Source organism: Camelus ferus, chromosome 13 (assembly GCF_009834535.1).
Source record: "Camelus ferus isolate YT-003-E chromosome 13, BCGSAC_Cfer_1.0, whole genome shotgun sequence".
NCBI lineage: Eukaryota > Metazoa > Chordata > Mammalia > Artiodactyla > Camelidae > Camelus > Camelus ferus.
Genome location: NC_045708.1, coordinates 14,080,368 through 14,107,672, shown reverse-complemented (window position 1 = coordinate 14,107,672; position 27,305 = coordinate 14,080,368). Strand labels below are relative to the sequence as shown.

At 51.3% G+C, this 27,305-nt stretch overlaps 2 protein-coding genes across 3 annotated transcripts; one reads left to right on the top strand and one right to left on the bottom strand.

The window, feature by feature from the left end:
• The first annotated feature begins 100 nt into the window (after positions 1-100).
• DDOST (dolichyl-diphosphooligosaccharide--protein glycosyltransferase non-catalytic subunit) lies at positions 101-9,302 on the top strand. Its single transcript, XM_006188288.3, has 11 exons — positions 101-400; positions 611-721; positions 5,054-5,140; positions 6,005-6,108; positions 6,246-6,340; positions 6,620-6,713; positions 6,992-7,140; positions 7,544-7,691; positions 8,440-8,560; positions 8,679-8,785; positions 8,866-9,302. Exons 1-11 carry the CDS (start codon positions 247-249, stop codon positions 9,013-9,015), a joined length of 1,320 nt encoding a protein of 439 aa, XP_006188350.1. The 5' UTR covers positions 101-246; the 3' UTR covers positions 9,016-9,302.
• Positions 9,303-9,508: 206 nt separating this feature from the next.
• On the bottom strand, positions 9,509-26,398 carry PINK1 (PTEN induced kinase 1). 2 transcript variants are annotated; one of them, XM_032495348.1, is made up of 8 exons: positions 25,917-26,396; positions 18,748-19,035; positions 17,295-17,395; positions 14,371-14,553; positions 13,689-13,852; positions 12,658-12,785; positions 12,075-12,311; positions 9,509-11,251 (listed from the first exon to the last, which is right to left on the bottom strand). In XM_032495348.1, the coding sequence occupies exons 1-8, from the start codon at positions 26,310-26,312 to the stop codon at positions 10,994-10,996; spliced, it is 1,755 nt and encodes a 584-aa protein (XP_032351239.1). In that variant the 5' UTR covers positions 26,313-26,396; the 3' UTR covers positions 9,509-10,993. The 2 variants fall into 2 exon arrangements, with proteins under 2 accessions (XP_032351239.1, XP_032351240.1); XM_032495349.1 differs by lacking the exon at positions 12,075-12,311 and having other exon boundaries at positions 25,917-26,398.
• Positions 26,399-27,305: the final 907 nt, after the last annotated feature.

Genomic DNA, 27,305 nt, shown 5'->3' with positions numbered 1-27,305 from the left:
TTCATTTCGGGAGGCGGAGCCGCACGCCCCTTCCGCCAATAGCGTTCAGAGAATCCGCCTCCTACCAGGACACTTCCGGTGGTGCTCCTGGATCCTCACCGTCGGAGAAGCGGCTACGGACTGCCAGCCCTGGCTTACTGGAATCACTTCCGGGTGATACTCCACGACCGCGAGCTGCGATTGGGCGACCATAGAAGAGGCACTTCCGGTGTCCAGGAGCTTGGGTTCTTTGGCAGGAGCAGGAAGATGGAGCTCGGCGCCGCGGCCCGTGCTTGGTCCCTCTTGTGGCTGCTGCTGCCTTTACTTGGCCTGGTCGGCGCTAGCGGTCCCCGCACCTTAGTGCTGCTGGACAACCTCAACTTGCGGGAGACGCATTCGCTTTTCTTCCGGAGCCTGAAGGGTGAGACTGGGGTGCGAGGGGGCGGCGGGTGAAAGTCTGGGGTTGGAAGCCCGAGAACATCGGCCACCCTCTCTCCAACTCATTTTCCACGAGGTCTGGCCTGCTGCTAGTGAGGCGGGAGGATTTCGGGGGAGAACAGTCATGATCTCTGCATTGGTGATTTCCCTTTGCGTCCCGTCTGCCTCAGCTCCCTGTTTTCTTCTCGTCCAGATCGGGGCTTTGAACTCACATTCAAGACCGCAGATGACCCCAGCCTGTCCCTTATTAAGTACGGGGAGTTCCTCTATGACAATCTCATCATCTTCTCCCCTTCGGTAGAAGGTAAGGACTGTGAGTCGCTCCTAGAACTGGGATTTGAGGCCCAGGACTGATTTATCACTTCCTTCAGGATCTTGGGCCTGCTCTGGGTTATGGTATGGGTCGCCAGCCCTGGGCATTGCTGCTACCAGAGAAAAGGAAACTGTTAACTTCTAACCTGGGCTTAGGTAGGGACGTCGTCTTTGCAAAAGACACAGCTGAGGATTGTGGGATCAAGTGTTGTTGCAGACTGTAGCGGTCCCACCCGCTGTTCTGTGAAGGGAGTTTTCTCTGGAGAGGACCTGATAGGAAAGATGGACAGCCCTCTGGTTGGGTTTGCCTCTGTGGAAAGAGGATATGCATGCTGTTAATATGGTTTGCTGTAAAGGGGCATTGGTGGTAGTTGGTTCTAAGAATTCAGAGGGAGTCATAGTTAGGCTGAAAAGAACCTTTAGTGATTATTTAATCCAACTCCCTATTTGAGGCTGGATGGATATGCCCAGGGCTTAGCAGAGGGCTAGTTATTGAACAGAATGAATATCTTTGCTAGATTTTTCCAGTTGACGTTCCTATGACAGAGAGCTTATTGTCTTATGAGGCAACCCACTCTGCCACTAGACAACTCTGTTAAGAAGTTCTTATATTAAACTTGGAGGAGGGTATAGCTCAGTGGTAGAGCATATGCTTAGCATGCACAAGGTTATGGGTTCAATCCCCAGTACCTCTGTTAAAAAAATAAAATATTTAAAAATTTAAAAAAAATTCTTATATTAAACTGATCTTTGTCTCCTACTTCCTGCTTTGTTTATTTAGGGAAGGGGAGGGAAATGGTTTCTTATACTCCCCAGGGCCTTAGAGAATAGGTCTAATGCTTATTTTGTTTATAGACATAGCCTTCACATAAGCATGGCTTATTCAGTTGTTTCTTCTCCAAACTAAATATCCCCAGTTCCTTTGGTGTTTCTCTTCTGCTGTGCTGTTTTGGTGAGCACCCTGGCCATTCTCTTCTTCAGTGGCTTGTTTATCTTTTTCTTCAGAGGACACCAGTTGTTCCTGTTTGGAGTAAGACAGGACTGCTCTCTCTTCCTTCAATTGATGAAACTTAGGAAGTCTTTCATGTCATTGGCATCTACTTTATTCTCTGTAGTTCATGTGGGATTTGGTTCTACCAAATCCCCTGGAGTATTTTTCCCAGATTCCCACTACTTATCAAGGTACCTCCAGCTCCTCTGCATAGTGTGCCTTTGGAATTGGTTTTTTGGAGAGAAGTGTAGTTGGAAGGATGTGACCCCAGATTGTACCAGTTCAAATCTTCCAGTCACTAGGCAGGTGAATGGAGCTCTTAGCTGGTTAATTGGCATTTGTCAAGTTGCTGCTGTGTTGCAACTCCGAAATAGGTGCTGAATAGTGACAGAGAGCCTGTCCTTGAGGAGTCTTTCAGTCTGTCTTTGAGGAAATAAAAATAAGGGCTTGAGATAAGTTACCAAACCACGTGTTGGGATGTACAAGATGGAGTGGAGGGACTGTCCATGTGCTCAGGAGGAGGATGGGGCGTGTCACTGGGAGGGAGGGCAGTGGTGGGAGGTGGACCAGGAGGAGGCTGAAATAGGCTGTTGGTGGTGGGAGAAATAGCAGCGAGCCTAAAACAGTGTTTCACAAATCTTAGTCATTTCCCTACCTCCTTCATGATTTTTATCATATTCCCTATTGTTTGTGCCAATAATTAATATTTTTCTTCCAATTGACCTGCTTTAAAAAAAAAAAAACCTAAAATAACAGTTTAAAAGAAAATGGTAATGAACCCATTATCACTGACAATGGAAAGCCAGTACCGTCGCTTGCTTTCAGCAGGTGGTAACTGTGAACAGGATGAATGCAGGGCTGTCAAGTTCTAGCCGATTCCTTGCCTGCTGAAGGCCTTGGGCCCGGGGCTTCCTCTTAAGAGAGGAGACGAGTGAGTTTAGAGAAGCATTAAGATGAGTACAGAGCTGTGACCATACTCTGTGATGGGGAAAGCTGGACAAATGGGAGTAACTCGCTCTCTCTGAGAGTCAGTGTTACTTGAAACCCTGCCCCACATCACTGCTGCCACCTTTTCTGCCCCCAGCGGGGTGAGAAAGCCTCTCAGGCACCCCAGGGGAGAAGGTGGTATGTGCTGGGGGAGTTCAGGGTAAGGGTTTAGCCCCTGCTCTGAGGACCCTTCTGTGTTACTGTGACCACTGTCGCCCTCCTAGGTGTGAGGACCCTGGACTGGCTGCCTTCTCCACGCGTCAGTGGGTTCCTTGCTCTCTCTGGGGCACTGAAAGCTCCCAAGTCACATGCAGCAATGGCCACAGGAGGAGGATTCTTAGCACATCCTCTGTCCCCGGGAAAACTGGGTCCTTGTTTGATAGATGGGGTGATGGGCTCAGAGAGGTGAAGGGATTGCCTGGATTTAAGCCTGGGGATCTCAGTTTCATAGCCTGTGTCACTGTCCAGGAGTTCCAACAACAGCACTCTTTACGCTTCGGGCTGGATAATTCTGGGCAGGGGGGCTGTCCTGGGCAGGGTAGGATGTTTAGCAGCATCCTGAGCTTCTGCCCACTAGATACCCCTCGTCACCTCCCACCTGAGACAGCGAGAAACGTCTCCAGACATTGTTACGAGTGGCAGAATCGCCTCAGTTGGGAACCACTGTACCATAGCAGGAAGCTGTCTTTGAATTGTCTGCCTGGCCTCTCTGTAGGAAGGTGGGTAGATGGTGAAGGGTTGGTGGTGTGAGAGGTTGAGTCCCCACGTACAGGATGTTCTGTCTGTGCCTGAAGTTCAGGTCAGGTGCTTTTATTTGTTTCCTGAAAATGACTCCTCAGAAAAGAGGGCTGTTCTCATGTTCAGATCTTTACAAAGTCATATTATGGACTCATTTCTCACTGCCCTGTGGATGTGGTGGACAGACTTCTGTGTCCGTTCTCAGTCAGTGGCACATCTGTCCTTCTGGTGGCTCGGGACAGCTCTTGGGGCTGTCCTCAGTGCCCCCTCAGACACCCCACATCTTGTTGGTCAGCAGGCCGTGCAGGCTCTGCTGTCAGGTGAGGTGGGCCCACCTCTCCTCCCCTCCTCCTTCTGCTTCCGCGGTCTGGTCACCACCCCTCACTCCTGGATGGTCGCTGTGGCTCTCTAACCTGTCACTTTGCTGCCACCCACAGTCCCGGTATCCCGTTCTCCACCTCGCCACTGGAGTCATCCTTTAAAAATAAAGATAGATCATGTTGGCCTCCTGCTCAAAACCCTCCAGTGGCCTGTCCCCCCGGCCATGGTCATCACAGGGCCAGTGGAGCCCTGCAGGATCTGCCCTCCTCGCCCCCACACTCTCTCCAGCTGTGCCACACTGAGCTCCTTGCTGGTGACGTGCCCACCGCCTCGGGGACCTTGCAGCTGTCCTCTCAACACCTGGAATGCTCTTCCCCATCTGCCCGGCTCACTCTCACACCTTCCCAAATGCCACTTGCCTGGGGGCTTCCCTGACCAGCATATATAACAGCCCTCTCTCCCCACTTTAGTTTTCTCCTCATCACACAGGAAGTAATCTTCCTGTCACGAATACATGAATTACCGAGCCCTCCCTCCATTACTTTAGGGCACAGTTTTGGGAAGACCCCAGTCAGTGCTAGATCTGAAAGCTTGTGGCCGTCACCTGATCCAGCTGATAGCCCAAAAAAGGGTATGACCTCAGAGTTACAGATGTTGGAAATTAATGCGCCTTTTTGGTGATCACTTGAAAATAGTGTATGAAGTGAGTGTGTTAGGGCTCTCCCGGGTGGAAGTCTGCAGGGTTCATAGGGGAAGAGCCTCTCACGTCCGGCAGGTGAGTACTGGTGTCAAGTGACACCTTCCTCAGATCAAAAGTGCTCTTTCTCAGGCAGCTTGGACAGAAGGGAAGCTGGTGGGCTCTGGGAGACTGGTAGGTGACCCCAGAAGTGGCTCAAGTGGTGACAAAGATACTGATGTGAAAGGTGCAGTTGAAAAGTTTGAAGTTGTTTCATAAAATTAGTTGAAAAATATACCATTTCTAGATAAAAATTGTATGTGTGACTTCAAATACGTATGACTGACTTGGCAATTATCATTGATAGGTGTCTGAGAATTTCATTTGTACCTCTAAAAATTTACACATTTGCCCATTATTTTTGGATCGCCACACGAGGAAAAATGGGAGACTTGCCCTGTGTCACAGCATGTACTGTAAAGGTCCCTCTCGTCTTGGGCCTCCAGAAGGCGCTATTCTGTGATGGCTTGTGGCTGGTCCCCTTCCCCACCCAAATGTCAGGGCAGCAGGGAGAGGAACCTTCTGGGTTGTGAGCCTGGTGCTTCTTTCAGATTTTGGTGGAAATATCAACGTGGAGACCATCAGTACTTTCATTGACGGCGGAGGCAGTGTCCTGGTGGCTGCCAGCTCAGACATTGGTGAGTCTGACCTGGGAACGTCTGGGGTTTTCCCTCATTTCTCTGGGGAGCTTACTGAGCTTTACAAATGGAAGCTGCTGAACTGGCATCCGTTGCAGGGGCCTTAGCCGGCAAGAGAGGGAGGGAACCCCAGAGCTGGTCCGCCCCTCCTGTGCTTTCACTGTGACCAGAGCCAGTGAGATGAGAAGCAGGCCTTTTAAAGGGCTGGGATCCCTGTTAGTTTTTCCTTTTTCTGTTTTTTTTCTTTTTCCTTTGTTTGCTTTGTTTTGTTTTTTGGTGGCTCTTCTCTTCCAAAAAGAAGGCAAGAGAGGAGGTTTGACAGATTTTTTTGTTTCCTGTTTTGGACATTTTCACAGATACTTAGAAACAGGGAGAGGAGTCTCCTGGACCCCACCTACTTACCGCCCGGCTGCCCCAGTTAGTACCACGTGGCCAGTCTTGTTTCATTGTTTTCAGTGTTGACGGTTTTAAAACCACATTGGGTGGGATTCTTGGTGAGGTGATGATAGGGAAGAGAGAAGCCTTCTAAGCCCAGGCTCATCCAGGTCAAGTTTGCCTGAGATCATTACTTTGTTCAAGGGAGGTTTTTGTGCAGAACCAAGGTCACTGTATTCGTGGAGGGAGAGGGACAGGTGGTGGTGTTCTGTCAGTTCAGACTGCTGATCCCGCAGGCACAACACCTTGCTGAGGTCTGGGGTGCATCTGGGGCTGAGCCCGGCCTGGTAAAGCTGCAGGGCCCTTGGAACGACTGGTAGAGAGGATGTTCCTGGTAGAGAGCGGGTCATGGGGATGCTAGGATGGGGACACTGCTTGGCCCAGGGCCCACCTTAGAGGCTCAGACAGGCATCTCTTGGGGCCGTGCAGGTGACCCTCTTCGAGAACTGGGCAGTGAGTGTGGGATCGAGTTTGACGAGGAGAAAACGGCTGTCATTGACCATCACAACTATGACATCTCAGACCTTGGCCAGGTAATCAGGACTGTCACCTCCCAGGTTTCATGCCCTAACAGCAGAGCTCAGCCTAGAAACCGGGGGGGGGGGAGTTGGACGGACTCCCCGGCTTGGGGCACCTTTTCCTGACCACCGTCTTCCCTCTGCTCCTGCAGCACACGCTCATTGTGGCTGACACCGAGAACCTGCTGAAGGCCCCAACCATCGTTGGGAAATCGGCTCTGAATCCCATCCTGTTTCGAGGTGTTGGGTGAGTGAGCAGGGAGAGGCCAGCAGAAACCTGGAGGGGGAGGAAGGGGTTGCTTTGTCAGGAAACTATCCCAAACTTGTGGTTATTTGGGTGTATTCTTCCCCCAGAGGACGTGGATGAGATTAATATGTGACATTGAGTCAGAATTCATTGTTAGAGCAAGGAGAGAGCTAGGTGTCTGGCTGTTAGAAAGCAGGATTAATTCCTGTGAAGAAATGGCCCCAGTCCTTTGCGCTGTTCTTGGGGTTAGAGTTGGGCGGGTCTCTTTTCCTGCTGCAGGATGGTGGCTGACCCTGACAATCCTTTGGTACTGGACATCCTAACGGGCTCTTCCACCTCCTACTCCTTCTTCCCGGATAAACCCATCACCCAGGTGAGTGGCCTTTGCAGACTCGAGGCCTCCAGCTTGTCGACCTGGTAGCAGAGCACTCTATTTGAAAACGAGAAGTCAGCAGGCGAGCACACTTCACCGAGGCAGTGAAATGAGCAGCTGGTGGGAGGGGGTGGGGGTGGAGGCCAGGGGGTCTGAGGTTCTGCCCTCAGGTGGGGCCTAGGTGGTTCAGGTCCAGCCTGCTGGCCTACTGCCCCAGTGGCCCAGCTGCTGGTCCTTTACCCTGGCTCTCCTGGATGATGGCCTCGTGTCGCCCCCAGTATCCCCACGCGGTAGGGAAGAACACCCTCCTCATCGCTGGGCTGCAGGCCAGGAACAACGCCCGGGTCATCTTCAGTGGTTCCCTCGACTTTTTCAGCGACGCCTTCTTCAACTCAGCAGTGCAAAAGGCCGCGCCTGGCTCCCAGAGGTAGTTGCCAGGGCCTGGGGGTGGGGTCTGGGCGTGGGTCTGTGCAGGTGGGGAGGAAGGAGCCTTTTAGCTGAAAGCATCAGAGGCTAATTAAGTACCTTCAGGTGCTTTAAAATTATTTGAGGACTTGACTGTATTGCTGTATTGTTGGCGTTAGCAATCCAGGCTTTTCAAGGGGTAGTAATGGCTTATCTGCAGACGTTTTGATAATTGGGTATTTATTGTGTAGGTGACACCCAAAGCAACACCTTTTATTTTTCATTTTTTTTGTGTGTTCCCATTAACCAGGAGACCTAGACATGTGGGGCCTCTAGGCAGAGGCTCGCTGAGTGTGGTTTGCCTTGGCGGGTAGTGGTAGGTCTTGTTTACCAGGCACAAAAGAAGCCCGTTTCCACTCCTGCAGGTATTCCCAGACGGGCAACTACGAGCTAGCCGTGGCCCTCTCCCGCTGGGTGTTCAAGGAGGAGGGCGTCCTCCGTGTGGGGCCTGTGTCCCATCATCGGGTGGGCGAGAAAGCCCCGCCCAACGCCTACACTGTCACTGACCTAGTGGTAAGAGCTTCTTGGAGCTGGAGGGCCCCAGGGTTTTGGCCAGGTTGATTCTGCTCTCAACACTTGTGTTGGGCTTGAAAGGCCTAAACAAAGCTAAGTTCATCTTCACCCTAAGAAAGTCAGCTGAGGTGCAGAGAGCCTGTCTGTAAACCCATATCCTAACTACCAGGAGTCCTATTTTTCGGTAGGGGAGGTAATTAGGTTTATTTAATGAAGACAGTGGGGATTGCACCCAGGACCTCATGCATACTAAGCACACGCACACGCTTAACCACTGAGCTCTACCCTCCCCACCCCCAGGGGGCCTTCTTTGGAGGAGGGTGGCTTTGCTGTGGGAATGCTGTGGGAGGGGCTGTGCTGATTCACTCTGCTGGGAGTGGAGTTCACAAGAGATAACACATTTAATTCGGGTCTTGGGGATGAATCTGTCAGGAAGTGGGGAAAGGCCAGAACGGCGTGTATGGACGCAGGGGGGCCCGAGAGTGCCCGGTGCGTTCGGGGAGTGGAGCGTGGTTCGGATGCAGACTTCCACAAGCTCGTAAAGGGGCGTAGCTGCGAGTCAGAGGGGTCAGCCTGCTGGGTGGTGTCCTCTTCGATCACTGTCCAGGGTGGGCGGGTGAGGCTTGCCCGGGTTTTCGGAACTCCTGGGGGTTCCCGCCCGACTCAGGAGCGGGCACTAAGCGCAGCTCTGGTGGCGGCGTCCCTCCAGGCACTGGCCACACCCTGGCTAACCCGCCTCTTGTCTCAGGAGTACAGCATCGTGATTGAGCAGCTCTCAAATGGCAGATGGGTCCCCTTTGATGGTGACGACATTCAGCTGGAGTTTGTCCGCATCGATCCTTTTGTGAGGACCTTCTTGAAGAGGAAAGGTAAATGCAGTTCTTGCGAGAAAGCCCTGGGAGGTTGGTCCTCAACTCTGGCTCGCTCCCGTGCGGCTGACAGATGCCGTGGGAAGCCGCCCTGGTTATGCGTCTTGGCTCTTCTCAGGTGGCAAATACAGTGTCCAGTTCAAGTTGCCCGACGTGTACGGCGTGTTCCAGTTCAAGGTGGATTACAACCGGCTGGGCTACACGCACCTGTACTCCTCCACTCAGGTGAGTGGGCCGCGGCCCCCCACCCTCATCCAGCCTGCACCCCTCTGAGCGCCGGGGCTGCCACCTCTGTTGTGTCGTAGGTGTCAGTGAGGCCGCTGCAGCACACGCAGTACGAGCGCTTCATCCCGTCGGCCTACCCCTACTACGCCAGCGCCTTCTCCATGATGGTGGGGCTCTTCATCTTCAGCGTCGTCTTCTTACACATGAAGGAGAAGGAGAAGTCTGACTGAGGGGCCGGGGCCCTGGGACTCCTTACAACGGAGATGGAGGGTTTTTAGAGGATTGTTTTTTTCCCCTTTATGGTGGGTTTGTTTTGGTTTTTGTTTTGTGTTTTTTTTTTTTTTGAAGCCGTGGACAATGGCACAGCTTACCTCAGTGGCAGATGCAACATTGAACACCAAGGAGGGCAGATTAGAGAATAATTTCTATGTAAGTTTTTCCACCTTGAATGCTAAGTGGTATTTTTCATATGTGAAGTCAACTTATTTCTAAAATAAAGAGAAACATTACCGTGAAACTTCCTGTGGCTCCTGTTCTGCTCTGCTGATGCTGCTGAGAAATGACTAGATTCAAAATAGTAAAACTTCAAAATTTTAAAAATTTTGCTGAAGACTGGACTGTATTTCCTTTAACTATGAAATGGTAGTGCTTCCAAACTTCAAGGGATAAAACCAGGTCAGTGGTACAACACTAAGGCAGTGGAGAAACGACTGAAATGGGAAATCTAGGGTAACAGTGCTGGATTTAATAGAATCACACAACTGCTTCATTGAAAACAACCTTAAATATATGTTTACCTTGTTCTAGGCAGTAGCTGTGTTCCTAAAAAGCACGTTTATAATTATACATGAAATCTCTTCCCCAGTGATCTTTGGCCACAAAATTTTCTTGTCTTTACAATGTAAGAAACACTCTTAAAGCCAAATATTCGGTTCAAGGTACATACGTATTGTGCAGTTGTAAATACGCATTTCATTCTTCACAATTCCTGTAAGAAATACTAGTCAAAAGGGTAAAATCAGCAAATTTAAAACACTGCACTGCTAATTCCCATCCCAGCAGTCACTTTTGCTCTGCTAAACTCAAAGCAGTAACTGGAGGAGCTCTGTGGAAACACTTCCTCAAAAACACCCCCAGAGCTGTTCCAGAATGCACGGCTGAAGCGCAGAGGCTCCCCACTTCCCAGGCCTCACTTAAGTGTTTTTCATTCTGAAACCTGAATACATTGACCTGTGGGAACACTGGCCTCAGCTCAGGTAACATGCAGACTGACGTCATGGCTGCCTCTGGCAGACGAGCCCCAGTCCATTCCTGTAGCTGGAGATGAACGTCAGGGTCACAGTCTGCCATGAAGCCAGTGCCCTGGCCTGGATCCTCTCTAATGTGGAACACAGGTCCGACCCTCTTCAGCTCAACCTCACCTAACAGACCAGCTTGGCCACTAGCTTCTCAGACGTCTGTGAAGACAGGACACGAGCTATAGGTGGCACGTTTTGGTCAGTAGTATCTTCTCCCCTGGCACAGAGAACTCATTCCTTTGGATCTGTAGGTGGAGAGCTGATCACAGTTTCCGCACTGATACACCAGGGGGCCTAGTGATTAGGGAGCATTTCTTGTTAGAGTGAGGCCCTCTCCATTTAGATGAGGGGCTGGCAAACTCCGGCCTGTGGGCTAGTCTTGCAGTCCCTGCAAAGACAGGGAGGGGGCCAGCTAAATACGTTTTAAATGGAAAAAGTAAAAGAATATTTAGTGACACATGAAATCCAAATTTCAGTGTCCATAAGTAAAACTTTATTGGAAAGCCGCTATACTGATTCATTTATATATTTAAGGCTGTTTTTGTGCTATGATGACTGAGTTCAGGAGCTGTGACCGCCTGAGTACTTCTTTGGCCCTCTATAGAAAAAAAGTTTGTCAACTGCTACCAAGGCCAGCTCCATCATTTTATAGGTAAGAGAACTTCAGTCTGCACAGATTATATGATGCATCGAAATCATACAGCTAGAGCTAGTAGCTACTGACCGTGAACTCAGGCTGTTCCTTCCATTTGCCAAACCTGAGACCTTCTCTTCGGCTGACTAGCCCTCCCTGCGCCATCTTTTCTCCTGACTCCCACCCCTTACCTAGGAGCCCCTCCTTCAGCATTCACAGACCATCACAACACAGATACTGTAAGTTCTTTTAGTAATTCACCAGCTACATCAACCATCAGGGGGCTGCCCTCCAGGAGCAGAGGAGGAGGGCTGCCTGGCTCAGTGCTTCATACTCCAGGTTGGCCAGAAATAACATCTTCATTTTCGTTTCCACACAGTTCTTCTCTGTAAGCCTATTGGCCAGCAAGGTGGCAGCCGATTGTTGGAGGAGCCAGCCAATCATCTTGTCTAGTTTCAGGTTCTTCAGGGCTAGAGTATGTTCACCCCAGAGGCTTAAATGAAGCACGTTAGCAGCCACCCGGGCAGATGGTCTCTGTAACAGGAAGGGGAGCTGATGCTTGCACGTCTGTGAGAAAGTATTCACCCGCAACCCGCCTGGTTAATGCACCCTCATTTCAGGGTCTTTCCTTGTCTGGCCCCAAGCAAGTTCTTCTCCACCCTTCTCTCCCCTACAGTACCCTGCACTCACCTAACATACTGGCTGACCTCTACCCATGCTCCAGGCCTTTCCATGGGTATGAACTTGCCAGGGGACAGTTTGCTAGGACAGCCTCCCCATCCTGGAAGATGCAGGAAGCTGCCGCCCGTGTTTGAGCACTGTCTGCGGTGAGGGGACTTGTCTCATGACTTAGTGAAGGGCAGCAGCGAGCAGCTCCTGTGACGACGACAGCCTGCTGCGCTCGGTTGAGATGTGTGGCCAATAGTAGTGCAACCCTGCTCTGTTGTGCTCTTTCCACTAAATATGCCCCTTGAACTGGACCTGCCACTGCCATTACGGTTTCAAACACGTTAGCCTTTGGAGTAATTTCAAAATGTCCTCACACCTGTCTGATCAGATCCCAGCTATTTCTTTAAGCTGTATCTTCATTAAACATTTCTTAAAAATGCATCTTTTTCCTCTGAGTGACTTTCAGCAACTAAAGCCAAGAAGAGTTGAACTGTTGGAATCCTGACTATCCTGGTGGCCAGCTCTCCTCCTCCCATTTATGTTCAAGTCTATGTTGTGTTCTCTTGAACCTGGCTTTACCTTTGTAAGACAGGCGCTGTCTAGTGCTTGCCCAAACCTGACCTTTACTCTGGAACATGAACTGAGGTTTCCATCCACATAATCCCTGCAAAACGTGGGGATGCCTCACCTTGCTGGCCTCTCGCTGGAGCAGTGACCTCACCAGCTGTCTCACATCCAGAGGCACTGACTCGGGCAGCGCTGGCAGCTGAGCTTCTTGGTAGCTGCGGCTTTCAAGGTGGGCCCTGCCCTGGCCGTAGAAAGGGTTGGGGAGCCCGAAGATTTCATAGGTGATTGCTCCCACTGCCCAGGCATCAGCCTTGCTGTAGTCAATCACTGCCCTGGGGCCAGGGCAGGCCGTGCACACCTGCTCGGAAAGCAATGGGCGAGCAGTCACGCTGCTGTGTTTCTAACCTATTCGTACTCCAGCGCAGACAGCACCTGATTCGCACACTAATCTGAATTCTGTCCCAAGGAACCCAGAACTTGAGTGAGCTGGAGGTCAGATCCAGGAGAATCTGCTTAGGCTGCCTACTTTGGCCTGACAAAACCCACAACTCCTGGGAACATCTGATAGACCAGATTATAGCAAAGAGGCAGGGAAGGGACTTCTGCCAAATTCTGGGTCAGAAAAGATGGAAGTGTTGAGTAAATGATGAGAAGCCGTGGAAGAGGTTCTGCTGATGGTGCCTGACACGCTCAGCAGGACTCACCTCAGGAGCCATCAGGCAGCCGTTTCCACCTCGGTCCACATACCAGCTGGTGAAAGGCAACTGCAGGCCGATGTGCTCGTCAGCCAGGCAGCAGCCGAAATCCGTGATCACCAGCCAGGGGCAGCCGTCTGTGGTGTGACAGGCAGAGGTAAGTGCCTGAGCCTCCCTGCCACCCTCCAAGAGGCCCTCCTATGTCTCCACTAAAGATCAAGCTATGTTGACCAAGAAGCGCAGGCCAGCACGGCCTGGACAGCTGCTCGCTCTCCAGGGAGCTGAGCAGGGCCAGCCACACGAATATGGCCGTGCCTCTAGGAAATCAAAGTCCCCAAGCGAAGAACTGGATACAATTTGGCTCGATCTAAACAGTCTATTAATTGGAGTTCTCCCAAGACCGAAGGAGCTACTTTTGATTTACTCATCAGATGGTGCCTGGCTCAAATGACCTCCAAGGGTCTTTGATTTGAACTTGAAGTTTCAAAAGAAACAGGTACATTATAGAATAGTTATTTGTAAAAGGGTTCATTCAGACTTCCTTTAAAAAGCTAGGTCCTCTAGAATTTAATTGCATATTTAGTTATTTTAAACCTTCTAGTTCAAACCTGACTAGATGTATGACTCTCCTTTACAGGACCCCAGGCAAGTGGCCATCCAGCTTTGCTTGAGTGCTTCCTGTGATGGGGAACGACTTGCCAGACACAGCTCTTACTGTTGGAGAATCCTTTCTTGTATTAAGCTAAAGTCTACCTCTCTTTCACTTTAAGGAGACTTCCATCACTGTGGTTTTTGTTCTGCAAGTGAAACGGGCAACTGAAAGGACCTTGGGAACCACTAACCATCGCTCCACAAATCCCACAGAGACAACGACCTCCATCTTGAAGGAGAGAGTACTCAGCTCTGGTGTACAGAACTACATTAAGACACAGCAACTTAGAACAGAAGCTATAAGCCAAAAAAGACCCGAAGGCTCTTAAGTGTCCAAGACCTAAAATCAACCGCACCCTGGACAGCCTGGAGGTGTGGTGGGCACCTACCTGCATCCAAATCCACAAGAATGTTGTCAGACTTCAGGTCTCTGTGTGCGATGCCCTGTTGAACCAGGTGATCAACCCCTTCCAAGAGCTGCAGCGTCATGACAGTGGCGAGGCGGGGGCTCGGGGTGTTCTCGCAAAGGTACTGGCGCAGCGTACAGGGGTAGCTGGTGGAGAGAGGGCGACAGGGCCTCTGGCTACTGCGCATCAAGGAGCTCTCCTTGTTCACTCTTAGGCTGATGGCCTTTCCTCTTCTTCCTGGAACTGACTTCTTTTTTCCCCAAAGTATCCTTTCTGTTCCTACCCACCATCGTGAAATTAGGAAGAGGGGGACCTCACATGCTCAAAGTAACAGTACGGATGCTCTTTCCTTCAAGCCCCCACACGGCAATGCAGAGACAGGAGAAGGAGAACTGCTTATGGTAAGAAGGCAAACGGAAAATGGGCAATGGTCAAAGGTACTAAGAGCACTAGGTGAAAAGCCTGTTCTGATGAAGATGAGATTCTGTTTTCATGAAAAGTTGTCTTAAAGGAAAACTGCTCTTTAGGGCAGACAGATGCCCTCGGCATGGCCTCGTCTCCCAGAGGGTGAGGCGCCTCTTCCCTGCAACCCCAGGCTCCTGGTGCGCAGAGCCAGGGACCAGCTCCCACACGCTCCAGGTCCTGCCACACCCCTGCCACTTACTTCTTCATAACGAGGAAGAGTGTCCGCCCATGGCCCAGGCCTCCGGGGTGAAGACGCGGGGGCAGCACGTCAGGGTAGTCGACCAGGGCCCCCGGCAGCAGCGGCACAGACGAGGTGAAGGCTCGGAAGACCCGGATGATGTTGGGGTGAGGGGCCAGCTGCTTGGGACCGCCCTTGGATTTTCTATTTCAGCCAAGTGGGACACATGTGAGGCCAGTAGCTGATACGACACTTGGAAAGATAATAATCTAAGGCCACAATTAATACTGACATTCATTTATCCACCCATTTATATCAAATATTTACTGTAGGTCTGCTATGTGCTGGGTGCAGAGCCTGGTGCTGGAGGGAAAAAACCCGCAATGACAACTCATCACATCTGAGTCCCATGTGGCAGAGCCCAGGGTCAGACCTGGAGTCTGACTGCCCACAACTAAATTCTAGATTCTAAGTCCTTGGCCAGGTTACTGCTCTGGGCTCAGTCTCAAGTGCAGAAGGGCAATAAGGTAGGAACATGCCTCATAAGGTCGCTAGTACTTGTAAAGGAACTGGAATCGTCCTAATTCCAAGTTCTGGCATTAACACTTGGCACGGAGTACAATCTCACTAAACCTGGGCTGAGGGAGTGAATGGATACAGATGCAGTTCACAGCGGAGATGTCCTCTGCTGGCCTGCCCACACCTCCTCCTCCTCCAGGAGCCCCACACCCATGCCCGCTCGGGCACAGTGGCCATGCTTGGGACTGAGTGACCGCTTGTTGTGTACCTGACCAGAGCAGGTGGGGCTCAGGGTGGGCATCTGACCCGAGGGCAACGAGCCTGCAGTCACGCCTGAGACCCCAGCAGTGGCAGGAAAAGGGGAGGGGCTCCTGTTAGTCTCTCCGAGGAGACTGTGAGTGTAGAAGAGTGGTGGCACCTGGGCCGTCAGCAATGGGGCTGAAGGTGAAAGGACGTCCTGAGGCCTGCCTGGGGCTGCAGGAAGCCAGGGTAGAGCCGTGGGTAGGAAGTAAGGACGCTGGGAGGCAGAGAGAGGAGGACAGAGCAGAAGCCCAGAGACATCGAGACAACAGAGAGCTCAATGCCCGCCCTGTCCTTGGAGCTGCCTCAGTTCCAAGCTCTGTAAGCCAGTCCCCGTGAGGCTTTCTATAGCTCCTTGATCCGCCCAGTGCGCCCCTGTTCTGTGTGACCCAAAGAGTCAAAGCATCGTTCCCAGCCTGAGGCACCAGGGCCAGTGGGAGAATCAGGACTGCAGCACAAGGCTGTCCGTGGCACAGGGAGGAGGCAACGCCCGGCCGTCAGGGAGCCTGGAGGAAGCACGTGGCTGTGCTGGGGACACGTGTGTGGGTCTGAACAGAGACCTAGAACAGGACAGGAGGCTGGGGCATGGGGACAGCCCGAGTGTAACTAACTGCAGGGACAGAAGAGAGTCCTGGAGGAGCCTGGTGCCTCTGGGGAGGGTATATGAACACAGCAAGGGGGAGCGAGGGAGTCATCAGGGCAAGGTCAGGAGTCAGATGGGAGAAGCAGCCGCAGGAGCAGATCGCAAAGGGCCAAGCCTGAGGTCCCGAGATGAGCGGCGGGCAGGAAGCAGTACACCCAGGGTGCTCTTGGGGAGAGCCCCTCTCCTGAGACAGGGCTGAGGTAACAGAGGCCCTGCCGTGCTCAGCTAACCATTCGGCAGACCTGCACTGAGCTGTGGGCATGCACAGGGGACAGACAGGGCTTACAGAGCAGCCAGAGAGATGATGAATGAACACACAAAGATACCTATGATTTAAGGACAGATGGAGATACACGCTATGGAAAAACTAAAGCAAGGTGAAGGACTGGAGCGGGGCAGGGACTACAGACGGGACAGCGGGGAAATCACAGTGCTGGCTCCCGGCTGCACAGCAGAGCGACGTCAGCTGCTGACGCTCCCACACAAAAGGAGGCCGCGGAGATAACTTCAGCCCCTACAGAGCAGCTGACACCCACCCCTCCCTAAAAAGGGGTCAGGAGAAGAGGAGGACACTGCTAAGCCCACCGCGCAGCTGCCTCGCAGGCCTGCACTGACCTCAGTCATACTGGGGCCCCCTGAGCCCTGGAAGGGTTTCCACGTCTATTTCCTTAAGTCCCCATTTTTACCTTCCTACTTCTCATGGAAAGTGACCTACAAACCAACCCTCTAATAAGTCACTAAAAACGCAGCAGGCCACCTCTTCCTGGTGGCCTACAAATACTAAAGTGAGCACAGCGCCTCCTCCGCCACCAGCTCAAGCTTAACCTTCAGCGCCCTGCGCGCAGGCTGCTGTCCCCACCACCTGCCTTCCCGCTGCAGGGAGAGTCTCCTGTCCTACCTCTTTGCTGGGCTAATGCCTGTGCATCTTTCAAAAGGCAGAACAAGCTGCCCCTTCAAGAGGCCTTTCTGAATGCCCCCTGCAACACGCACACCGCCCCTGCCTCTGCACTCCCTCAGCCCCGAGCAAGTGCTATTCTAGCACCTTCCGCACGGGACTCTGCTCCCGACTTCTCTGCCACATGGAGGACTCTTGGGGATCAGGCCCCCCCTTTAAAATCTCTTGGCATCATGAGGTCACTGCAGCTATTAGTGAAGTGAGTGCTACCTCTGCTGGGGACGGAGTTCAGTTTGCACAGAAAGGTGGCGTTCTACCTGGGTATTACTTAGGAATCAGAAATCAGAATCAATAGTTTTGAACTGGGTGTTTTTAGACAGCCTTCTCTCCCTGCTCCAGCGTGAACCAGCCACCTGCATCTTCAGTTGTAACCAGACCATCTACAATCTTTTCCAATTATCTACTAACTGAAAATCCATCACAGACTGCATCAGTCAGTAAGTGTTTACCACCTACTGCACATCATGTCAGACCCCGTGCTGAGTGCCTATTTTGCTCTGTGTGGAGGGCAGGCAGGTGGGCGCTTACCTGTGAATGACAGCTCCATACTCCCCGGCCAAGGCCACTCGACTGGCTGGGACGAGTTCCTGGCTCATTGTGCTAAAGATGGCTTCGCTGGACGAGCCCGCCTGGAACACATCCGTAACAGATCCACGGTTACACGGGCCTACACAAGCCCAGGCCCTCCTTGTAATGTGGACCAGGACAGCTACTGCTTAAAATTGCCTTTGACCTTCAAGACAAGGTAAGGTCTCCGAAGTGGCAAGCCAACAGTAGTTTCTCCCAGGAGAGAGGGGGCAGAGGCGCCATCCATGCCAGCTCAGAGGATGCTTCCCACACCTCAAATTCCCACCAGCTCAGGTGCCCAGGGAAGGAAGAGATGTCAGGATGATCATGGAATGGGACCCTCTTCCTGCCATGGATGCCTTGGTCACCACCAGGCTCGAAACTGACCATTAAAGATTCACCCTGAGGCTCCCTCAAGCAGAGAGGCCAAGCCTGACAAGCCCACCAAACCTGTGCTGGATCACAGAACAGCCTTCCCCATCACCAAGTGAAAAACAGAAAACGAAAAGCACCTTATTTTCCTCGTTGAATTATGAATGGCAGTTAGGACTTATGAAACCTGCTAAGAATCTGGCAAGAATCCTCTAAGAACAAGTCTTTCATGAATGCACTTACTGCCACGCCCCAACCAGCGGAAGCTTTGATGCTAAGACTGGATGTTTCCCAGGGAAAGGAGTTGGCTACTTGCTAGCTATTAACCCAGCTGGGAAGTGCAATAGTTTAATAACCTTCATTCCCACAATGAAGACCATGGAAAACCACTCTTCCATGTCCAGCATGAGCTGCACGGCTGTGTCCCACCTTAGCCTTGGACAGATGATCTGGGCAGGAGAAGACACCACCAGGTCTTGATGAATTTCCTAACTACCCCATCCCCACCCCAATCTAATGGCAAGGTAAAGAAATTACTGTATGTGGACAGAAATCTTTGTTTTCAGGAAGAAAAAATATTCAATTTTCCAAAGTACTGAGCTCTGCAAGAGCTGAGCAGGGAGGTGACAAGCAGGCCTTTGGCCTGGAGGTGAGGTGGAAGGTGAATTCAGAGGAAGGAGTGTGACTGGCACTACCCTGTGAGACAGGTCAGGGAGAGAGGACGGTGCTAACTGCAGACCCGAAATAACTGGTCAGCCCGGACACTCCAGGCACTGGTGACTGGGCGCCGCCTGGGGCTTGTTAGAAAGCTGGCATCTCAGGCTCCACCCCACACCTGCTGGTCAGAATCTGCCTCTTAACCTTATCCCCAGGTGATTGGTGGACACGTTACAATTTGAGACATGCTGCTTCAGACTCTTGAGTGAGAAGGTGAGGCACCTGTACTGTGGAGAATCTGTGTCGTTTCCTATTTACCTCCTGGGAGGAAGTGCCGTCAGGCCCCCCAGATCGGCATTTTGAGAAATGCCAGCTTCATCCTTACCGAGATGTTCCACATCATCTTGATGGCCAAGGGGAAGGTGGGGGCCCGTGGTGCCTGCTCCTCCTCTTCTCCTCGTGGAATGATCTCTGGGCTGCTCCCTGGAAGAAGCCTGATACTCTTCACCACCTCCAGGTTCTGGGGCAACACAGGCATGGTGGCTTCATAGACGGCAGCGCTGCAGCCCTTGCCAATGGACTGGCCTATCAGATACTCCTCCAGCCGGAAACCCTGCCAGCGTCTAGTGTCCAGTGGGTCAGGGAGCAGCTTGTTTTTCTGGGTGAAAATTGCCTGTGAAGAAGAAAGCAGGCACTGTGAGCTGGGAGCCCAGCAAGGCTTCAGTGAAGGGAAACGGGAGATGGGGAGGTACAGCGAGGCAAGGCTTCACCTCGACAGGCGGCTCCTGGATGGCTACCAGGAGCACGTGGTCAGCAGCCATCCCTCCACTTGTGAATGATATCAGGCTGCTTCTGCAAGCAAGGGGGTGAGATCAGGAGGCTCCCTGGAGCTAAGTCATCAAGTCCTGTTGTTGGGCTGCACCCCGCAGGCCTGCAAGCCTTGTAGTTACCCAGCCTTGAGACTGAGGAAAGAGCCCGGACAGTGACAGAGACATCAACGGTGTGCTGGGTAGGGGATCTGACAAGTCTGCAGCAGAAGGTCCTGGAGAGACGCCCCACCGTGTACGGCAGACAGGACATGGCAGCAATCTGCTACCTAGCGGAGGAGGCTACCATTTATAGGGGGAAAACTGACGTCATGTGGGCTCACTCAGTCACCAGGGAAACCAGCGGCTGGAGCACATCCCCCACAGCCCCTCAGGTTAACCACCATCATGAGGGCAGATGTTTCCCTTGAATAAACTAGCAGGTGGAGCCCTCTGGCCTAAGGATTAGAATAATCTCTAGCTGGGGCAGGGGGCAAACACGTTCATGTGAGTAGGATGTAGCTGAAGCAGGGGCTGGCGAGCAGGAGAGGTACGAAGAGTGAGAACGGCCACCTTGAGGCCTGACCATATCCACTCCTACGTACCCTGCATGACTCTGCCAATCTGGGTCCACCCCTCTTCTGTGATACCCCTGGGGTCAGGTAGGTAGAGGTGCACTGCAGCCAAAAAATACCACAAATGCAATGCAGACAAGAGCAGCTAAAGAGATCCAGAGTCCCAGAGGTGAGCAAACTTTGGAGCCAGGTGTTTATCAGGTCAGTTGTTCATGGAAGTCCAGAGGAGGACAACAGCTTCTCACTGTGGACCCAGAACTCAAGACTCATTTCACAGTGAGGCCACTGTTGTCACCCAGTCCCCAGATTCCCTCCGCTGAGGCCAGGGATGAAATGTAAGACGTTTAACAGGCGCAACAAAGGGAAGATCATGACCATTAAGCAAAATACAAGCAGCAACAGCATTCTGAGACCGCCCCCACCCCACCTGTGGTCTCTGTCCCGGCCTGCAGTACCGTACCCCTGTGCAGCCTCAGTCCCCACAGCGGGTGCCGAATACTGGAGAAGCAGGTATGAGACCACAGGACAGGTACAGTGGTGCCTTTCTCCAGTAGGAAGCCCGGATTGATTACCTGAGTACTCTCAGGTGGGGCCGAGTAGAAGACAGGTGAAATCTGTACATCCCTTTCTACTCCCGTTCCCCACGGGGCGGCAAACCCAGACGGCGGGGGACTTACCTGCCAGTTTACAGTGTGTTCCCTGGGGGTGGGTCCTGTGGCAAGGGCAAAAGTGAGTTACTGTCCTGAATGATAGTTGGCGACGTTCCTTCAGTGGTCAACAGTTGAACCTATTTGGTGTTGACTGGTTGCCTCTGGGCTAACCTGGGGTATGGGCCTGGGATGACTGCTCCTGGGCTGTTCAGTTATAGTTCAAAGGGCTTGAGTTGGTCTCCTCATCCACGTTGAGAGAGCGGGTTTCCCATCCCAACTGCTGTCTAAGCAGTCCACTCGTCCTCTCCGTTAGCCCGGCAGCACTGGGGCTGTAAGGCAGGTGGAAATGCTGGTGTATGTCATTCTCTTTGGTCTGTTCCTGAACTTCATGGCTGGTAAAGTGATTTTGCTACGTTGCCTGACAGCTCGGGTGGGCCTTTTGTAATGTCTCCCACCTGCTGTAACACACTGTAGATGGCAGACAGCTGCCGTTCCGCCACACTGCATCACTGCTCTGCCCACTTTCAGAGCTGGGACCAGAAGCCCGAGGGTACGCTTTTATTATTTTGCCATTGCCACAGGCCCAGCCAAGCTTTTCTGGGTAACTGGACACGTCCAATTAATAAGCCTTCCCTGAGTTAATAACCCTAAAGCCTGTGTCTGTAATTGTTTAGAGGTGGTGGGTCGATGATAGGCTTTTGTAGATAATCCAGGTCCTTGCATTTTGTCTGTATTCATCAGCCAACCCCCAGCCATCAGATGAACCATGAGCACAAGGCTGCTATTTTTAAGCTGGAAAGAGACTCCGAGGTTAACAGGATATCATCAGTAGAATGGAAGAGAAAGACATCTCTCATGTAGACAGCTGCAGCAGGGCCCACATGCTGGTGGACGGCCGCCTCAGGATCACCCCAACTTTCTGTTTCCCGTCCTGTTTCCCAACATCTCGGCACTCACAGGAGTTTCCTCGGCCTCCTGGCTGGCTCACCAATTGTTGGGCTGCACCCCGCAGGCCTGCAAGCCTTGTAGTTACCCAGCCTTGAGACTGAGGAAAGAGCCCGGACAGTGACAGAGACATCAACGGTGTGCTGGGTAGGGGATCTGACAAGTCTGCAGCAGAAGGTCCTGGAGAGACGCCCCACCGTGTACGGCAGACAGGACATGGCAGCAATCTGCTACCTAGCGGAGGAGGCTACCATTTATAGGGGGAAAACTGACGTCATGTGGGCTCACTCAGTCACCAGGGAAACCAGCGGCTGGAGCACATCCCCCACAGCCCCTCAGGTTAACCACCATCATGAGGGCAGATGTTTCCCTTGAATAAACTAGCAGGTGGAGCCCTCTGGCCTAAGGATTAGAATAATCTCTAGCTGGGGCAGGGGGCAAACACGTTCATGTGAGTAGGATGTAGCTGAAGCAGGGGCTGGCGGAGCAGGAGCGGTAGAGAGAGCAAGAGAATGGCCATCTTGAGGCCTGACCATACACCAGTCTTCCTGTCTCTACCACTTATGAATCTGGTGGGCCGTTCTGTTTTCAGAAATGAAACAAGAAGAGTTCTGATGGAAATGCAGGTGTTGTGGGGATGCACTGGGAAAGAGGCCATTTCCCCAAAACTGGCCTACTTCAGGCAGATGACATCATTTCTCCAGTCGCCCAAATTCCGCCTTCCTCCTCAAATCCACTCTCATGTGCGGGTCCCTCCCTTTCCACAGTTGGTCGCTGACCTCTAGACTTTCCCACTCTCACGCCATCCCTTCACCGGCTTCTGAGCCCAATGAAACCACATTGCTTTCACGTGTCACGCTTCTGTTCAAGAATCTGACTGAAAGGTTACTCAGCACCTTGTCCTGCTACTTCCTACACCTGAAAATTGTTCTGTGGGCTGGTCTGCGCCCTGCCGGTACTTGTCTCTCACATGCCCCTCCCTGAACCTTTGCTCACACTGTTTCCCCCACCCCCTTCTGTTGTCTTTGCTCTGCCTACTCATCCCTACTCATCCAGCAAGCCCCAACTCAAGCTCCTGCTTCCGCTATAACCAGCCCTGACAGCCCAGCCCATAGCAAGCTTTCCTTCTGGAGGATTCCTAAAGCACTTACAATCTATAGGCTAATACACCTTGCGTGACAACTTTTAAAAGAACGAAAGCCTGTTCTGCCTTGCCAGCTAGCTTCTAAAAATTCCATGGAGTGGAAGCAATATCTTAGGGTAATCCTTTATCAACCATAGTTTTGAGAATGAGAGAATTCTTTTAAACTTATTATTTTGAAATAAATATAGACTCACATGAAGCTGCCAAAAAAAAAAAAAAGTACAAAGTGTCCTGTGTATCCTTCACCCAGTTTCCCGTGATGTGACATCTTATGAAGCACTAGTACAATATCAAGCCCAGGAAAGTGACAATGTACACTTCTGTTAACTAGACTACAGATCTTAATCAGTTTTCACCATCTTTTTAAACTTGCATTCATTCGTGTGTGTGTGTGTTAGCCATATGTGATTTTATCCCATGTACAGATTTCGTGCAATCCCCACCACAATCAGGATATAAACTTTCCCGTCACCACAAAGGAAGTCCTCTGTGTCACCTGTCTGTATCTGCACCACCCTCGCCCTGTCCCTGGCAACCACTGCCCTGTTCTCCATCTCCAGGGTTTGGTCATTTCAAGAATGTTACATACATAGAACCACACAGGATGTACCCTTTTGGATCTGACTTTTTCCACTAAGCGTAACGCCCTCGAGGTTCATTCAGGTCGCCACCTGGATCAGTGGGTGACTCCTTGCTATTGCTTAGCATCCCACTGTGTGGCTGTACGGAGTCTGTGCAACGATTCAGCCTGCAGAGGGATGTTGGGTTTCTAATATTTTGTGATTATGAGTGATGCTGCTATGAATGCTCATGTACAGGGCTTAAAAATTATTTTTAAGAATTGCAGTAAAATATATACAACAAAATTGGCCATTTTAACCGTACAGCTCTCTGGCATTTAAGTACATTCACATTGTTGTGTAACCACCACCACCACCCATCCCTAGAACGTTTTTCATCTTGTAAAACTGAAATTCTCTACCAATAAACAGTAACCCCTCATCCCTTCCCCCCAGCCCCTGGTAGCTCCCATTCACTTTCTGTCTCCATGAATCTAAACACCTCAAACCGGTGGAATCATACAGTATTTGTCTTTTTGTGACTGGCTTATTTCACTTTGCATAATATCCTCAAGTTTCCTCCATGTTGTAACATGTGTCAGAATTTCTTTTTAAGGCTGAATAAGATTCCATGGTATGTATACAGCACATTTTGCTTATTTTTTTCACCCACTGATGGACACTTGGGTTGCTTCCATCTTTTAACTATGGTGAATAATGCTGCTATGAACATAGGAGTACAAATATCTGTTCAAGTCCCTGCTCTCAATTCTTTTGGATATATACCCAGAAGTGGAATTGCTGGATCATATAATAATTCTATTTTTAATTTTGGGAGGAAGTGCCATGTTGTTTTCCACTTGTGTACATGTTTCTGTGTGAACATTTTATTTCCCTGGGTAAATGCCAAAAGACTGCAGTGGCTGGGTCATACGATAAATGCATGTTTATTTTTGCAAGAAACTGCCAACTATTTTCCAGAGTGGCTGTACCATTTTATGTTCTCATCATTGGTCCAGTTTCTCTGCATCCTCAACAAGCATTTGGTATTATATTTCTTTTTAAAATTTTAGCTGTTCAAATAAGAATGCAGAGATAACACATTGTATTTGTAACTTGCATTTCTCTAATGGCTAGTGATGTTAAACATCGTTTTATATGCTTCTTTGGCACCTGTACCTCCTCTGGGTGAAATATATATTCATGTCTTTTACGTATTAAAGGGTTTTTTTCCCCCAAATGCTTTCCAAATGCATCCAAAGGGAGTGGTCACTGTTCTACTCCAGGATGACGCCATATGGAATTTTAGTACTAGAGCTGCCATACCTGGTGATTTTCTTTCAAAAGAAGTCAAATGCCTGAATTTTTAAAATTAATTGGCAACTAATTAAAAACTTGGTGGGGAGCTCAGTGGTAGAGCGCCTGCTTAGCATGCAAGAAGTCCTGGGTTCAAACCCCAGACCTCCATTAAAAAAATTATTTTTAACTGTTAAGACACAGGAGGGTGAAGTGTGAGAAAAGGACATGTAGATGGTAAGCTTAGGAGGGTCAACCTCCTCAGTGTTAAAAAAAAAAAAAAAGGCTCCATAATTTTAAGTAGGATTTGTTAAGTTTGCCACCCTTGGCTTCTGCCAGTTGAGCCGTAGCAAAAGACAAGGACAGAGGCTGGGGACTAGGCCAGATGTCACCTGTCCCCTCGAACGGGCCAGAGCACAAACATGAGACACTCTTGTGATGCGTGACAAGAACTGGGCTGAAAACCAGGAAACATAGGAGAGACACTGCTTGGTCTTCAACCAGCTGTGTCCTTGTGCAAGTCACCCCACCTTCCATCACCCCAGCACTAAGCTGTAAAATGCAGGGGCTGCATTAACCCAGTTGAGTGGTTCCAAACCCCAAGAAGAATGATCTCCCTGGAAGAGGAGGGAATTCTGCTAGCAGATGGCCTCCAAAGTTGAACTCAACAATGGTTCTTCCCTGGGTCTCCAGCCTGCCTGCCCACCCTGCAGATTTTGGACTTGCCAGCCTCCAGAGATGCAGAGCCAATTCCTCCAAATAAATCTCTCTCTTTACAAACATATCCTCTTGGTTCTGTTTCTTCGGAGAAGTCTGGCTAATACCGATTTTGGCTGAATAGAAACCAAAGCTATTCCAAGCATTTAAAAAGCCTAAGAACTTCCATGTACCTAGTCACCCCTGGTAACTCTATACAAGTTAACTAAAAACCATTAGGTAGGTTTGCTGTTTTCTCTCGCTACTCTTGGTTTTTACTGCAGCTTCGGCTATGTCACTAACTAAACTGTGGAGGCAGCCTGGCTGGCCCAGTGGTTAAGAGCAGGGCTTGGCTTTGGAAAGTCAGACTTGGAGCACTGCCCTTTATTAGCTGTGTGACTTATAGCAAGTTAAAGTTATCTCACCTTTCACCTCTTTGAGTATGTTTCGTCACCCACAAACTGGGGATGACAACGACCTCAGGGATAGAAGTGTTATGATTTAGCTGACATTAAATTTTAGGAAATTTACAGAAAGTCAGTGGCCATTGTTCAACAGGGGCTATAATCAGCATATCTTCCAAAACAAGGTGTTCGAGAGAGGGGAAATAGTTAAGACAAAAGTAAGGTGCTGGCCCCACATCAGGAGATCAGTAATATCGAAAATGAGCCTTAATTGGTTATTTCCAAGGAATTTCCAGCTCTGACAGAGATAAATCTTGACCCCGGGCCCCAAATCAGTAAACGCCTCCCAACCCCGCCCTCGCCACGCCCACACCATAACCCCGCCCCCACCCAACTCAGGACCCCGCCCCCGAAGTAGCCCCGCCCCCAGCCTGACTGTCCGGCCCCGCTCCGACCCCGGCCCGCGGCCAGTGCTCACCTGGATCTCCTGACAGGCCGAGGCCGCCCGCCGGCCCTCCGCTTGCTTCTCCTCGACAAGGCCCAGCCCCAGCCCGAAGGCCAGAAAGACAGCCCGGCCGCAAGGGCCCGCGCTGCCCCGGGCCCGCACCACGAACTGCCGCTGGAGCCGCGCCGCCAGCCCGGCCACTGACTGGCGGAAGAAGCGGTAGCGGCCGGGGAGCCCGAGCCCGAGCCTGCGCGGCTCCGTGCCGGGTCCCGCGGCCTGGCCCGGGCGCTCTCCGCGGCCCCAGCCCGCCGCGGGGCCCGGCCGCTCGGGCCGCCCCCAGCCGTAGGTCGGGCCAGGCTTGGCGGTGAAGCGAAGCAGCAGCGCTCGGCCCAGCTGCAGACCCCGGCCCAGCGCCTGTCGCACAGCCATGGTGGCGCCGCGGCCGGGTCTCCCCGGAGCCGCAGGCGGCCGGTAAGCCGGTCGCAGCAAAAACAAACTTCGGGGTCGGCGCCTCTGCGCAGGCGCGGGCGCCAGTGGGCGGGGCCGCCGCCCCGGCGGTTTCCTGGCCTGGCGTGCGAGGGCGCTGGGCGCACTCCTGCGTGGCGGGTAGATTTTGGTTCTTTTGCACCCAGGGTTTAGGGGTTTCCTGTCAGGGAGCTCTTGAATCTGAACATCGCTGGTTCTGGGCAGAATCGAGAAACAGAAAGGAAGCTAATATTTACTGAGTATCACCCACCGTGCCAGACTCTTTACATTTGCTAATTGATTTTCCCACCAATGAGATAGGAGTATCATTTTTATGGATGAGAAAATTTAGACATAGAAAGGACAGTGACATCCGAGGTCAAATGCAGTGTCAGAGATGAGGTTAAAGCTCACGTTGTCCTGATTTGTTGCATCCTTGCTTTCCAATGCCCTTACGCTCCTCTCAACAAGCCCACATTCCCTGCGTACTTCTTAGAAACCCAAGAGAAATCTCACACAAGGGCCACATTTTTCAGATTAGTGAACAACTGAGTTCCTGGGACGTGGAGCGACTTGCCCAAAGTCACACAGCTTGTTAGTCGCAGAACCCTGTTACCCAAAGCTGCTGTTAGGAATGGCAGAACACCAGGAGAGAGCAAGTAAAAGGCTTCACATCCCTTCCTTCCTGCTAATATGAAATTAAGGGACATGTAAATAATAGCTGTTGCTGGAGGGATCTTCAGTCATCTGAAGAGTTCTGGCCCCAGGCTTGCTTGGCCATGGAGCGGACCCCTGTCTAGGGACAGGTGGCCAACTGTTTCAGCAGTGTGTGTGTTCTGATTTTTCCTATGGGGAGATAGCAAGGTCTTTGTCATATCCAATCATTTATTTGGGAGAGACATAAAATAGATGAATTTCTTTCCCATTTATTTATAGAGGCACCTGGAAATCAGATAT

Excerpts from the sequence above, each read along its gene's own strand:
- PINK1 (XM_032495348.1), bottom strand. The coding sequence starts at position 26,312 with ATGGCTGTGCGACAGGCGCTGGGCCGGGGTCTGCAGCTGGGCCGAGCG. Across the intron at positions 13,853-14,370 it reads CTCTTCCTCGTTATGAAGAA|CTACCCCTGTACGCTGCGCC; the intron begins GTAAGTGGCAGG and ends TCTCTCCACCAG. Across the intron at positions 12,312-12,657 it reads GCTGCCTGATGGCTCCTGAG|GTGTGCACGGCCTGCCCTGG; the intron begins GTGAGTCCTGCT and ends CTTTCCGAGCAG.
- DDOST (XM_006188288.3), top strand. The coding sequence starts at position 247 with ATGGAGCTCGGCGCCGCGGCCCGTGCTTGGTCCCTCTTGTGGCTGCTG. Across the intron at positions 722-5,053 it reads CTTCTCCCCTTCGGTAGAAG|ATTTTGGTGGAAATATCAAC; the intron begins GTAAGGACTGTG and ends TGCTTCTTTCAG. Across the intron at positions 6,714-6,991 it reads CGGATAAACCCATCACCCAG|TATCCCCACGCGGTAGGGAA; the intron begins GTGAGTGGCCTT and ends TGTCGCCCCCAG.